The sequence below is a fragment of the Tiliqua scincoides genome, chromosome 1, assembly GCF_035046505.1.
Source record: "Tiliqua scincoides isolate rTilSci1 chromosome 1, rTilSci1.hap2, whole genome shotgun sequence".
Taxonomy (NCBI): domain Eukaryota; kingdom Metazoa; phylum Chordata; class Lepidosauria; order Squamata; family Scincidae; genus Tiliqua; species Tiliqua scincoides.
In genome coordinates this window covers 68,479,087-68,491,615 of record NC_089821.1, presented here as the reverse complement: position 1 = coordinate 68,491,615, position 12,529 = coordinate 68,479,087, and the positions used below count along the sequence as shown (strand labels likewise).

At 45.1% G+C, this 12,529-nt stretch overlaps 2 protein-coding genes across 2 annotated transcripts; both read left to right on the top strand.

The window, feature by feature from the left end:
• Positions 1-765: 765 nt before the first annotated feature.
• On the top strand, positions 766-1,707 carry LOC136654467 (olfactory receptor 4S2-like). The gene has a single exon (XM_066631458.1). The coding sequence runs from the start codon at positions 766-768 to the stop codon at positions 1,705-1,707; it is 942 nt and encodes a 313-aa protein (XP_066487555.1).
• Positions 1,708-10,557: 8,850 nt separating this feature from the next.
• LOC136644783 (olfactory receptor 4S2-like) lies at positions 10,558-11,490 on the top strand. The gene has a single exon (XM_066620926.1). The coding sequence runs from the start codon at positions 10,561-10,563 to the stop codon at positions 11,488-11,490; it is 930 nt and encodes a 309-aa protein (XP_066477023.1). The 5' UTR covers positions 10,558-10,560.
• Positions 11,491-12,529: the final 1,039 nt, after the last annotated feature.

Genomic DNA, 12,529 nt, shown 5'->3' with positions numbered 1-12,529 from the left:
TGAACATTTAGCCCAATCTAGTGCCTCTGTTGTGTCAACAGTCACTTCCTACCAGTCACTAGCTGGCTGCACAGGCTACTGGAGACAGATTGCCTCCTCTTTGTATTAAGAGCCTCTATGTTGTGTAAACAGACATTCTGCTGCAGGCTATGGGAGATGCGATTGCCTCATTAAGAGCTTCTTTGTTGTGCTTTGACCACCGTCATATATGTGATCCATCATTAAGCGGCAGGTTGTTAAGTGGCACATGCCTGTATTTCTCAGATTTAAAGATGGCTATTCTACAAAGCATCCATAGGTGAAAGACTGGAGGGAAAAATGCATTAATACTATACTCACTTGTAGTTAAAGATACTTCATCAGTCAATTCATTCTGAAATTCACTGAGGTCTGAATTCATACATGTAGCAGTTGGGTGGACTGTACCACTTCCAACTATTGATAGGGAAATTACTTCTTTGAATATTTCCTTCTGTAAAACATTTTCAGCAAGTCAAACTGTAAAACACTGAGGAGGGGGACAGGCTTAAAATGCTCCTCCCCGCTGTCCTAGGTTTTGCTTTAAAAAAAAAAATACTTGCAGGGTCCTTTTTTAAATGTTCCCCCACATGCAGTCTGAAGTGGTAATGTCTATTCTATCTGGATTCCCCCACTGGATTCTGTTGCATATGTCAACTGAGTCCCAAATCATCAACAATAAATATCATGTACTGAGCATCTTCTTTCCTCTTCATTACAGGAGTTCAAGACTTGGTTCTCACATCCATGATGCAGAACATAAATAATGTGACTGAATTTGTCCTCTTGGGTCTCACCCACGGTGAAGAGATGCAAAAAATATGTTTTGTGCTGTTTCTGTTTTTCTATTTAATCATATTAGTAGGAAACCTCCTCATAGTTGTTACTATCATCTTCAGCTCTTGCTTGAACTCTCCCATGTATTTTTTCCTCAGCTATTTATCTTTTGTTGACATCTGCTACTCCTCTGTTACAGCCCCAAAAATGATTGCAGATTTTCTCGTTGAGAAGAAAACTATTTCTTTCATAGGCTGCATAGCACAGCTCTTTGGGGTCCATTTCTTTGGCTGCACAGAGATCTTCATCCTCACTGTGATGGCGTATGACCGATACATTGCCATTTGTAAACCACTCCACTACACCACCATTATGACCAAGCGGGTTTGTGGCCAGATGGTGGCAGCCTCATGGGCTGGGGGATTGATGCATTCCATGATACAGACTCTGGCCACAACTCAGCTCCCTTTCTGTGGGCCCAATGAGATTGACCACTATTTCTGTGATGTCCATCCTTTACTGAAACTGGCATGCACAGATACCCACATTATTGGCATTATAGTGGTCGCCAACAGTGGGATGATTGCTCTGAGCTGCTTCCTCATCCTGGTTGTCTCATACATTGTCATCTTGGTCTCTTTGAGATCTCACTCTTCTGAAGGGCGCCGCAAAGCTCTTTCTACCTGTGCTTCCCACATCACGGTCGTCATTTTATTTTTCGGACCTTGCACCTTTACCTACATACGCCCTTCCAGCAACTTCTCTGAAGACAAGACCGTGGCTGTTTTTTATACTATTGTCACCCCAATGCTGAACCCATTAATCTACACATTACGAAATGAAGAGGTGAAGAACGCCATGAAAAAACTATGGAGCAGGAAAGTGATTTCTAGTAAGAAAATAAAAATATAAGCTTTAGGATTATTTTCGTTAAGCCATGCAGGTAAAAGCAACATATATGGCAGAAATGGTGTTTTAGCTAAGATAAGTAGCTCAGGGCTGCTATACTCTGAAAATGTCTATCTCCAAAATGTATCAATGTGGCAATGGGACCAAGGAGAAGAACATGCACAAGCAATATCAAGAACCAACTGCATGCGTGTGACACACACCAGCACTTGGAAAGACAAAATACATGCAGAAGTTTCCAGAGAATTAAGATCAAATTAGATGCTTGCAGGAATGTGTTCTTATGGGGTGTTCTTCCAAATCAGAGGGCCTCTTTTACACAAAAAAAGAGCAGTGAGGAGGCCAGCCTGATTGAGACCGTGGTGTGTGGGGTGGGAAAAATTAACCCTTTCCCTTAAAGGAGTCCTCTTCCTTTAAAAATTGCCCTCACCAGCAACGGTCTTTGCTCCCAAAGTAGCTATTTGCATTTAAGGGGCCAGCTGCAGCCTAGGGCTGAAAAAGTACAACAGTATCTTTGGTATGAGCATCAATATTTTAAGTGCTGATGCAACCTGAGACTTACAGCCTGATTCTAACTACAGGAAGTGCAGGTGGAATGCAACTTCCACAAAAGCATCATAAAGTGCTTTGCTGCAGTGCAGGGAGATGGCACACCGGTAGGAAGGTTGGAGCCTTCCCACATGCGCTTGGGGAGGGATGGAGATCTGCCAGAACAGGTAATCATGGTGTATGGGGCGGAATGGAGTAGAAGGAGAGTGGAATGGGGAGGAGATGGGGCAGAGGTGGATGGAGCGGGCCTGGGGGTGGGTTTGGCAGCAGTGGTGCGCATCAAATCCCAACCCCTTCCCGGGCCTGATCCATCTGCACAGAACAACACAGACGTGCACCAGCGATACCACTGGCGCAGGTCCAAGTTGACCCATTATGGCAGTTGCATTGCTAGAGGAGGGACACAACGCTTAGTTTTGCAGGTGCCTGAACATGCTGTGCAAGCAGCCTCTCCCCCTCTCTTCAGAGCCATTCCGGGTGACTAGAGCAAAACGGAGGAGACGCATTGCAGCTGCTGGGGCTTACCCTTGGGCAAGGGGACAAACGTCCCCCTACTCTGCTGAGACCTCCAGCAGCTGAAAATCCCCCGCAGGGTGCAGTGTACTCTGTCTTGGCACCGCTGCATCACTGTGAGGCAAAGCAGGTGTAAAGCAGGAAAAGCGTGGCTTAACACCATGACAAAATCAGTCTAGACCACAGAAATAGATCATGCTTAGGGGTTTAATGAATAGCTCCAATAAAAAACATGAAGACACACACACTCACTTTTCTTGATGTCTTGTCCTTTACTAACTGGTCCTTCCCACATCATAAAATGGTCTGTACGAGTTTTTATGCTAGGCTGATCAGTCATCTGTTGTTGCATTAAAGTGCACTAAATATCTTTCCAGCACCCAAGATACTGACACATGGAAGTAAACATGTAGAAGAGTGTGAACGCCTGGCTTATCTGTATTTTAAAATGTTGTGGAATAACTGAAAAAAAACAAACCCAATGTCTAGGTGATTTCAGAAGTGTTTATTTGGAATATTTTGCCATTTATTGATTCACTTCCTTAATTTAGCACAGTAAACTTTAGGTGTATTGCATTCAAGCTGATCTTGCTAATAGATGCAGTCCTGAAAAAGCTTCCTTGATATTTGAAAGATATTTAAATGTAAATAGATGTCAGGTCACAATAAAGGATGTATTCTGGACTAATAACTTCTCAAGTGTTATGCAAAATTTACTGTTCAAATATAAAGAGAGGTGTTCTGAACTATTCTTTAAGGTTCAAGCCCAGAAGTTCTCAGGAAGCTATAGTGTAGGAGGGTGATCAGAAAGTCAGTCAGTGGTATGTACATTTTTTCTTGACTCTGGATAGGCTTTCTGGCTGCCTGTGGGTCTCCTAGGACCCATGCCCGCTATTTTGCTGCTGTATGTCCAAAAGAGAGGAAGGGGGCAGGCGGACTAGAATATCAGGAATAAGATCAGGCATGCACTTTGGCTACTGAGATCCACACTCTCCAGCCCATTCTCTGCCCCCTGCCCTCCCCACCCTAGAATACCCCGGACTTCCCTCTCCCCACCCCTGATGCCAACCTACCTATGCTGGAACAGCCTCCAGGAACTGCTGACACACACTGCACCTCTAGCTATTTGTGCTAGATAGGTCACCAGATAGGTAGATGTGTTTGAAAACGGTGTCATTTATTTTACTCAGAATTAAGCCGATTGTGTTCTGTAAGACTTAGGCTGCAATCCTAACCACACTTTCCTGAGAATAAGACCCATTGAACAAAATAGGACTTACTTCTGAGTAGACTTGGTTAGGATTGTGCCCTTAAGCTGTCATCCTAAACACCTCTACAGATAGGTCACCAGACAGACAAGGGATGCAGGAGAGATACAAGCATCTGATCATCCAGAATTGTATACCTTTGTGTCCCATAGAAACCTATGAGATCATTTGTGGGTGAGCTCAACAAGGGACCTTCTTGTATGACTTGATGGCTCTTGATTGCTTATCTCTGGTCCTAAATAGGCAAAGACGCAACAAAGGCAAACTCTGGAAGGGGGAGGCATTCCAGGGAGGGGTGAGGCGGGCAGAGGGCAGTGAGAGGGCGGGGAGGCAGGGAGAGGGCAGGGGAAGGTGTGCCAGGGGGAGGGAACAGGCAGGGAGGGAGGCAGGACCGGTGGAGCAATGTTCCATTGGATCCTGAGCCTTCTCGTCAGGCTTGGCACCTGACATGAAGGCTCTTACCTCACCGCCAACCTTTTCGGTGGTCGGTGGTGAATTGAGTAGCCCCATTGCGGGGTGAATCCCTTTACTCAGGGGAAGGGGACAAAAGTCCCCTTCTCCTGAGGTGCTGCCTGCAGCTGCCATGGGAGTGCAGGATGCGGTGGCAGCCGTTTTAGGTGCCGCTGCAGCTATGCACCCCGGAAGCTCAGGATTGGGCTCTGAGTTTTGTTCATAATATGCACCCCCCTCCCAAAATAGCAGTAGAATAAGGAGAAAGGCCCCAATCCTACCCCCTGCCACCAGATGTAGCCCCATCACTGTACCCTGTGGTGGTGGGGATTGGACAACCTGCAGGGGGTAAGTAGAAACATTTTGTACTTACCTCCACGTAGGCTGCCCAAGCCCTCAGACTGCCTATGTGTCCCCTTGGAGATATGCAACTTATTTTGGTACAGATGACTGAGAAGAGAAAAGAGGCAAAGAGGTTTTCGAAAGAGGGGATAAGATCTGGTGTACCAATTGCCTCTAGATCAGGGGTGCTCAAACCCCGGCCCTGGGGCCACTTACAGCCCTTGAGGCCTCTCAATGCGGCCCTCAGGGAGCCCCCAGTCTCCAATGAGTCTCTGGCCCTCCAGAGATTTGTTGGAGCCCGCACTGGCCTGACGCAACTGCTCTCAGCATGAGGGCGACTGCTTGACCTCTCGTGTGAGCTGTGGGATAAGGGCTACCTCCACTGCTTGCTGTTTCACATCTGTGATGCAGTACAGCAAAGGAAAGGCCAGCCTTGCTTTGTGCAAGGCCTTTTATAGGCCTTGAGCTATTGCAAGACCTTCATTCATTCATATAAGTTCATCTTTAATATATTAATTTATGTAAACATATGTAAATTTATTCAAATTTTAAATGTAAATTAATTCTTTTTTCCCCCGGCCCCCAACAAAGTGTCAGAGAGCTGATGTGGCCCTCCTGCCAAAAACTTTGGACACCCCTGCTCTAGATCCATCCCCTCCCGCCTCCCCCCTACCCCTGGTTGCTCCTCTCTCCCCACCCAGTTCAGTTCAGTTCAGTAAGACCTTTATTGGCATAAAATACAGAGAAAGAACAGAACAAGACAGGAATGTACAAAGACAACACAACATAAGCAAAAACATCAATCACTGCCCAGAGTCCCAGGGCTCTGCCTGGCTATTACCCCAGATAAAAAGGAAGCAACATTATCCAGAGTCTCAGGATCAGGAGTGGACAGGAGAGACTGAAGCATGGTTGAATCCTCCCAGCCCTGCATCCTAGCTAGCAATGGACCTAGAAATTTCTTGCGTGACACAACATGTAGTGGGCAATAAAAAAAGGTATTCATTAAAGTCTCAACACAATCCCTACCACACTTGCATTTCCTCTCTAAGTAGGGGATACCGCTGAACCTGCCCGTTAACAAGGCTGATGGAAGAGCGTTACACCTTGCCAGTGTAAACGCTCTCCGGGCCTGTGGGCACACCAGGTGGTAAAAGAAGGAGGCCGGTTTCCCAAAACTGACTGGAATATGAAGATGGAGTGGAGAACATGTGGTTCTGGCGGCACTAAACAGCTCTTGTTGTTCAATATCTAGAATTCTTCTTTTGACAATTCTGTAAGCTGCATCACAACCAATCATACCTAACTCTTCAGTGTCCAGCCCTATTGACTTAATTTTAGTTAGAAGATCAGTGATCTCAATAGGCAGGACTGGATCCGATAATAATTGTTGCATTAGATCAGAAGAGGTCCCCACCCAGAAATGCCTCCTTTCCTCCCACTCCCTCCCCATCCCTCCCACCGCCTACCACCATTCCTGTCTTACTTGACACTGGCAGATGGTATCTTTGACCCTGGTAAGCACACACGTCTGCCAGTGACTGTGCTGGCCATCTCATTGCACTTGATGGTGGTCTCAGCAAGTGTGATCATGTTGCATGATGTGTGCTGGACCCTGGCACTTCTGCTGACAGACCATATAGAATTGGGCTGTAAATATTGCAACTGTGACAGTTACAGCCACAGAGACTGTGGCAACCCCACTACTGTCCACCAATCAAATGTTGCTCACTGACAATGCTCCCATGCGCAACCATGAAAAGTGGCTTCACTCCTGTGGCTGTAATACCTAGTCATATTGCTTACCAGCAACAAGGAAAACTGCAAGTGTTCACTTGAAGCTCTTTGAAAAGGGAGTGATCTTGAAGTTTTGAAAGTTCGATTGAAATGTGTGTCTTGTACATTAAAAAGTTGAGTTGATTCTTCAGGAACTCGTTTCCCATTGGGAAGTAATGAAATGCTTCTGGGAGGTTATTAACAAGATCAGTGATGTGCTAGCAGGACACGGTCCCATTTAAATATTTCTGTTCTAAGTTCACAACTTGGAGAGGGTCAATGGATTCTACTAGTTTCCTCCTGCAAAGGGGAGAAATAGCCCTTGAGGCCTCCAGAGGGAGAGAGGATTGAAAATGAAAGGCATTTCAATCCTAGCTTAGCAGAGACAGAACTGAACAGGGAACAGAAGGTATAAAGCTGTTCCTGCTGGTGGATACTTTGGACTAGGAGACACCGTCCAAGTAAGTCTTTCCAGACAATTGAGATCTGCGGTAACTGGCTTCAGTGTGCAGTTGGCTGACTATCTAAGAAATGTTCATCAGGATTCCTCTCTGTGTCAAGGTTTGCTTCCTTCCATTCTTCTATTCTGAGTGACTTTATTGTTTGAATAATTGTATACATCATGTAGTGCTTCCTGATCCCATTTAGAGCCCAATCCTATGCATGTCTACTCAGAAGTAAATCCCATTTTAGCCAATGGGGATTACTCCCAGGTAAATGTGGATAGGATTGCAGCCTTATTCTCACAACATTCCGGTAAGGTGGATTATTATGACTGTACTCCCATTTCCTAGCAAAAGTGCTGGGAAGCACTGTCAGCTGCTGTGACTTCTTGCAAGGCAGAAATGGGTTCAGAACACTGATGGGAATAAAAAAAGGGGGGGTCTCAGCAGAAGAGTTGCTGTTGGGCAAGAGCGAAGTCTTCCTCTTCAGTTCTGACTTTTCTTCCTAAGGTACCTTGCAAGGGAGAATGGAGCAATGGGGCATTATTCCACATGACTGCAGCGTAGTTTGCCCTTGCAGATCTAGTCAGTGCAGCTTCCCTATGGTTGCATCTCCATGCCCAGAAAACCTGCATTGGTAACATTTCAGCTTGATACACCATTAAAGACACAGAGGCTCTCAAGCAGAAGGACTGTCATCTTTCTAAGTGTCTGCCACCAGCAAATCCAACAGTGAATCCGCTAATCTTCACTGGTGTGTACTGGAATGATTAGATCTCTTTGGCTGCAATTCCGTACACTCTGATTTGGGAGTAACTTCCACTGAACTCTGTGGGATTTCCTTTTGTGTAGATATACATAGGCTTATGGTGTAAGTGTATTGAAAGAGTTTAGGTTTTATTCAGGCATGGGTGTTTCCTGGCAAACTAAATGAAAACTTAAAAAAACATATGGGATATGTTTTAACTTACCCATATTAAGCTGTTTCTCATGGGGGGGGGATCTGTAAAAATAAAGGAATGTCTGGAATGTTGATAGTAGTGCTGTTGGTGGTGTCCACAAGAAGGGATTGCTTCTCAAATCAGTGTGAATCCTCTGCCAGGGCAAAAGGGCATATTGAATGAATCCAGCGTGGTGTTTCTCCTGGAAGTGTCCATGCTGTCAGAGCTGGACACATTGCTCCTTTGTTCAGGGCAGCAGAAGCACTGCACATGTATCCTTAAAAGTAAGATGAAAGGTCAATACGATAAGAGAGATCCAGAAATGGACTTTTTTCTTTTCATGAATCTCTCTTGCTGTAACATGGTGATTGCTTACAGTTCATAAGGGGAATGTTCATTTATCATCCAGCATCCCTTGATTATGTGGCTGCGAGACAGAGTTCCTCAGTGCTCTCCCATCTAGCATCTAGCTAAGGATGGCAACCACCTGGTCCTTATAAAAAGCTAAGGTGTGAAGTCAAATTTTAAAGACTGAACAGTTGACAAAGTGACAGTAGATTGAACAAGAAAGGCAAGAAGGAATCCCTTCGTTGGAAGATGAGAGCTCCATCATCCAGGTACACGAAGACTGCAACCTTCTCACCTTAATGGCCCAACAGATATTGGGGCTTGCAAGATGATGACACGTGTACAAAGAAAGGCAGGGGTATACAGTGGGAAACCTGTAGGAAAAAAAAGAGTTCCCTAAAGTGCCAAGAACGCCTTATGAAATTGTTAATAAGGTTATGAATTCTGTTAATAAGATGCTCCAATAAATATGCTCTTATTTGCTGAATATGTTGGTAGTAAACTCTTCTTCTGTGCTGAACTGAAATAAAAATAAACATAATATAATCGTTTTACAAAAATTATTGTATTGGCAATAACACTGAAATAATGTGGTTTGACGCCATAATTTTTTTGGATGTGATTATAAATTGTTTTATGTTTGTTGTGGCTTGGCTCTGATGAAGAGCTTCCTTGAAATGCATCCAGCAAATAATACATTTTGTTTACACAGCTTTTTTCAATGGGTTTTTCGAAAATGCTGTCCCCTCCTTTTCCTTCTTGATATAGTGAGAGCTCAGTTCAGTAGCTGTAGCCTCTCTGAGACTAGTTGGAAGAACAGTCATATCAAGTGAATATAGAGTCATCCAGTGTGGGGGGGGGGAGAAGGGGGAGGCTTCTGAGGTTTCATTGTCCTGCCAAATGTTAATGAAAACTGTAATTGCAGTGACTCTTATGCTTTAGATATTGATATTGCGTACTAAATTTAGTATTCAATTTGATATTGAGTACTCAATTTAGATATTGAGTATGGACGTTTATACAATTATGGGACCTATGCTGAATTCTGTGATTTAAGGACTATCCCTATTAGTTATTGTTGTCCTTGAACCCAAAAAGGCACCGTGAGGTTCGTTACTCAGAGTGCTACATCCTAATTTAATGCTCTGAGGCAGGGGTGCCCAAACCCCGGCCCTGGGGCCACTTGCGGCCCTTGAGGACTCCCAGCCTGGCCCTCAGGGAGCCCCCAGTCTCCAATGAGCCTCTGGCCTTCTGGAGACTTGCTGGGGCCTGCGCTAGCCTGATGCAACTGCTCTCAGCGTGACAGCCAACTGTTTGATCTCTCATGTGAGCTATGGGACGAGGGCTCCCTCCACTGCTTGCTGTTTCACATCTGTGCTGCAGCAGCAGCAGCAAAGGAAAGGCTGGCCTTGCTTTGTGCTAGGCCTTTTATAGGCCTTGAGCTACTGCAAGACCTTCATTCATTCATATAAGTTCCATCTCTAATATAGTCATTTATGTAAATTTATTCAAATTTGAAATGTAAATGAACTTTTTCCCTCCAGCCCCCAACACAGTGTCAGAGAGATGATGTGGCCCTCCTGCCAAAAAGTTTGGACACCCCTGCTCTGAGGTAAGGTATAGCAGAAAACAGCTTGTTTATTGCTGGTACCAAAGAAGGGCAGCAAGGAGGCCAGTTGTCTCAGATCATGTGCAAGTGTAGCTAGATGCAGCTAGCTTTTTGTACTTATTTCAACTCATAGGCATAACTAGCAAAGCTAAGGGGACAAGGGTTCAGTAACTTTCCACTTGCATTGCCCAGCCAACCACTCACTGATCTGTCCTTCCACCTTTTATTATAGTGAGCTGGACTGTACCGGAGAGATAAAAGACCACAGGCACTACTGGATGAGGGTGGCTTTTAGCTTCTTGCTAACAAGCATCTTTAAGGTCAGAGTTAGAACTGATGTTAAAGTGGTGTTACTTTGGCCAGAGTTTAATGAGAGTTCTTGGCTTATGACATCAGTTACATTAACTCAGTTTTGGTTCTGAGTGTTCTCAGCATGAAGCATTTGATTCAGTGATTTTGAAGTGAGACCCCTTAGGAATTATGACGGATCAATATCCAGGTTCTTTGATATATACATTTGAAAATGACATTATTAGCTGATGCTATTCTTCATTTTGTCTGATGACAGGTAATTTAATACTGTGCTGTTACCCATCATCTCCATCTACCCTGAGAACATGGAGAAGAGAAACAATGTGTCTGAATTCATCCTCTTGGGACTTACTCAGAACCAGGATGTAGAGAAATTCTGTTTTGGGCTTTTCTTGGTTTTTTACATAGCAATTGTGTTGGGTAATCTGCTCATCATCGTCACAATCAAGAGCAGTCCCGGTCTGAACTCTCCCATGTATTTCTTCCTCGGTTACCTCTCCTTTGTCGACATCTGCTACTCCTCTTGTACCGCTCCCAAATTGATTGCTGACCTCCTTGTTGAGAAGAAAACCATCCCCTTTGTTGGCTGCTTTGTACAGCACTTTGGGGTCCATTTCTTTGGCTGTACTGAGATCTACCTTCTCACGGTGATGGCCTTTGACCGGTACATGGCAATTTGCAGACCCCTCCATTACACCACAATTATGAGCAAGAGTGTATGCAGTTGGATGGTGGTGGCGTCATGGCTAGGAGGGCTCGGTCACTCAATAGTACAGACCCTTGCCACCTCACATCTTCCCTACTGTGGGCCCAACAAAATTGATCACTATTTTTGTGATGTCCAGCCTTTACTGAATTTGGCCTGTGCTGATACCTATGTTGCTGGAGTTGTTGTCATCGTGAACAGTGGCATGATTTCTCTGGGATGCTTTTTGGCATTGACTATTTCATATATCATCATCCTTGTGTCTTTGAGAAGTCATTCCTCAGAGGGCCGCCTCAAAGCCCTCTCTACCTGTGCCTCCCACATCACTGTCGTGATCTTTTTCTTTGGGCCGTGCATCTTCATCTACGTGAGGCCTGCCACCACTTTCTCAGAGGACAAGAGCATAGCTGTATTCTACACCATCATCACTCCGATGCTGAATCCTTTAATTTATACCCTGAGAAATGAAGAGGTGAAAAATGCAATGCGAAAGTTATGGAGCAAAAAAGCATTTGGGTTTAGGATTTGAAATATGAGACACAGCACTTGGTTGTTCCACATATTTTCAGTGGTTGTACCAGACACTGGGTATGCAGGGAATTCTTGCGGAATTACTGCTGTGTTGGTTTTATTTTATTAAATTGGGAAACTATACATTGATGTCTGTTTCTTCACCAAGGAAGAAACACAATAGATAGCTATTTTTCCCCCTCTACTGGCAAAGCTGAACACAGTCACTTTGTGAAGTGGCAACTACTTCTCCCCAAGTTTCCTAGGAGTGACATCATTGCTGAGTGCTGGGTTAGATAGAATGAAAGAAAGGACTCTGGTCAGCCTCTGTATCAGAAGGACGTGGGGCGTAGAGCTCAGAGTTTGCAAGAATTGGCGGTACCTGGTAACACTTCAGCCTCCCCTGGAGCTTCTCTGACTGTTAACCAGTGTGATGGCCATATAGGGAACTAATTGCACTAAATCAGGGTTTCCCAATAGGCCTCCACCACCTGGCAGCGAGACCAGGAATGCAACACAACAAGTAGCAGTAGGAGGCTTGGCTCAGCAGGCAGAGAAACCAAAGAAATGTGTGTGTTTGTGTGTGTGTGGTACTGAGGGTCTGTGTGTTGCCTGACATGGGGACGGGGTTCTGGTATGGTGTGTGAGAATGGTGGATTGAGGGACAGATCAGCCACCATTTCAGGTGGCAAATTAACTTGGGCCACTCCTTAAAAAGGCTGATTGTCCCCTTTCCCCAAGGAGACCTCTGGCTGGTTCCTGGTGCCTGCTGGATACAGCGGTAGCCACTTTGGTGCTGCTGCTCCATAGGGTGCCTGGAAGCTCTGAATTGGGCTGTAAAGCAGCAGCTACCTGCCTGCCTTCTGTTCGGGGGGGGGGGGAGGTGGTTCAAATTCCCCGTTTGGACTCTTTTGGACAGGGAAGTTTTAAAAAACGAAACAACTAACGACTCAATCCTATCATATGATTTACAGCGTCAGGACACTGTTCTGCTGTTGTAAATCAGTTGCCAACAATGTATGGAACGTGCCTCTGGCAGGCATTTTCAAGCTGCTGTT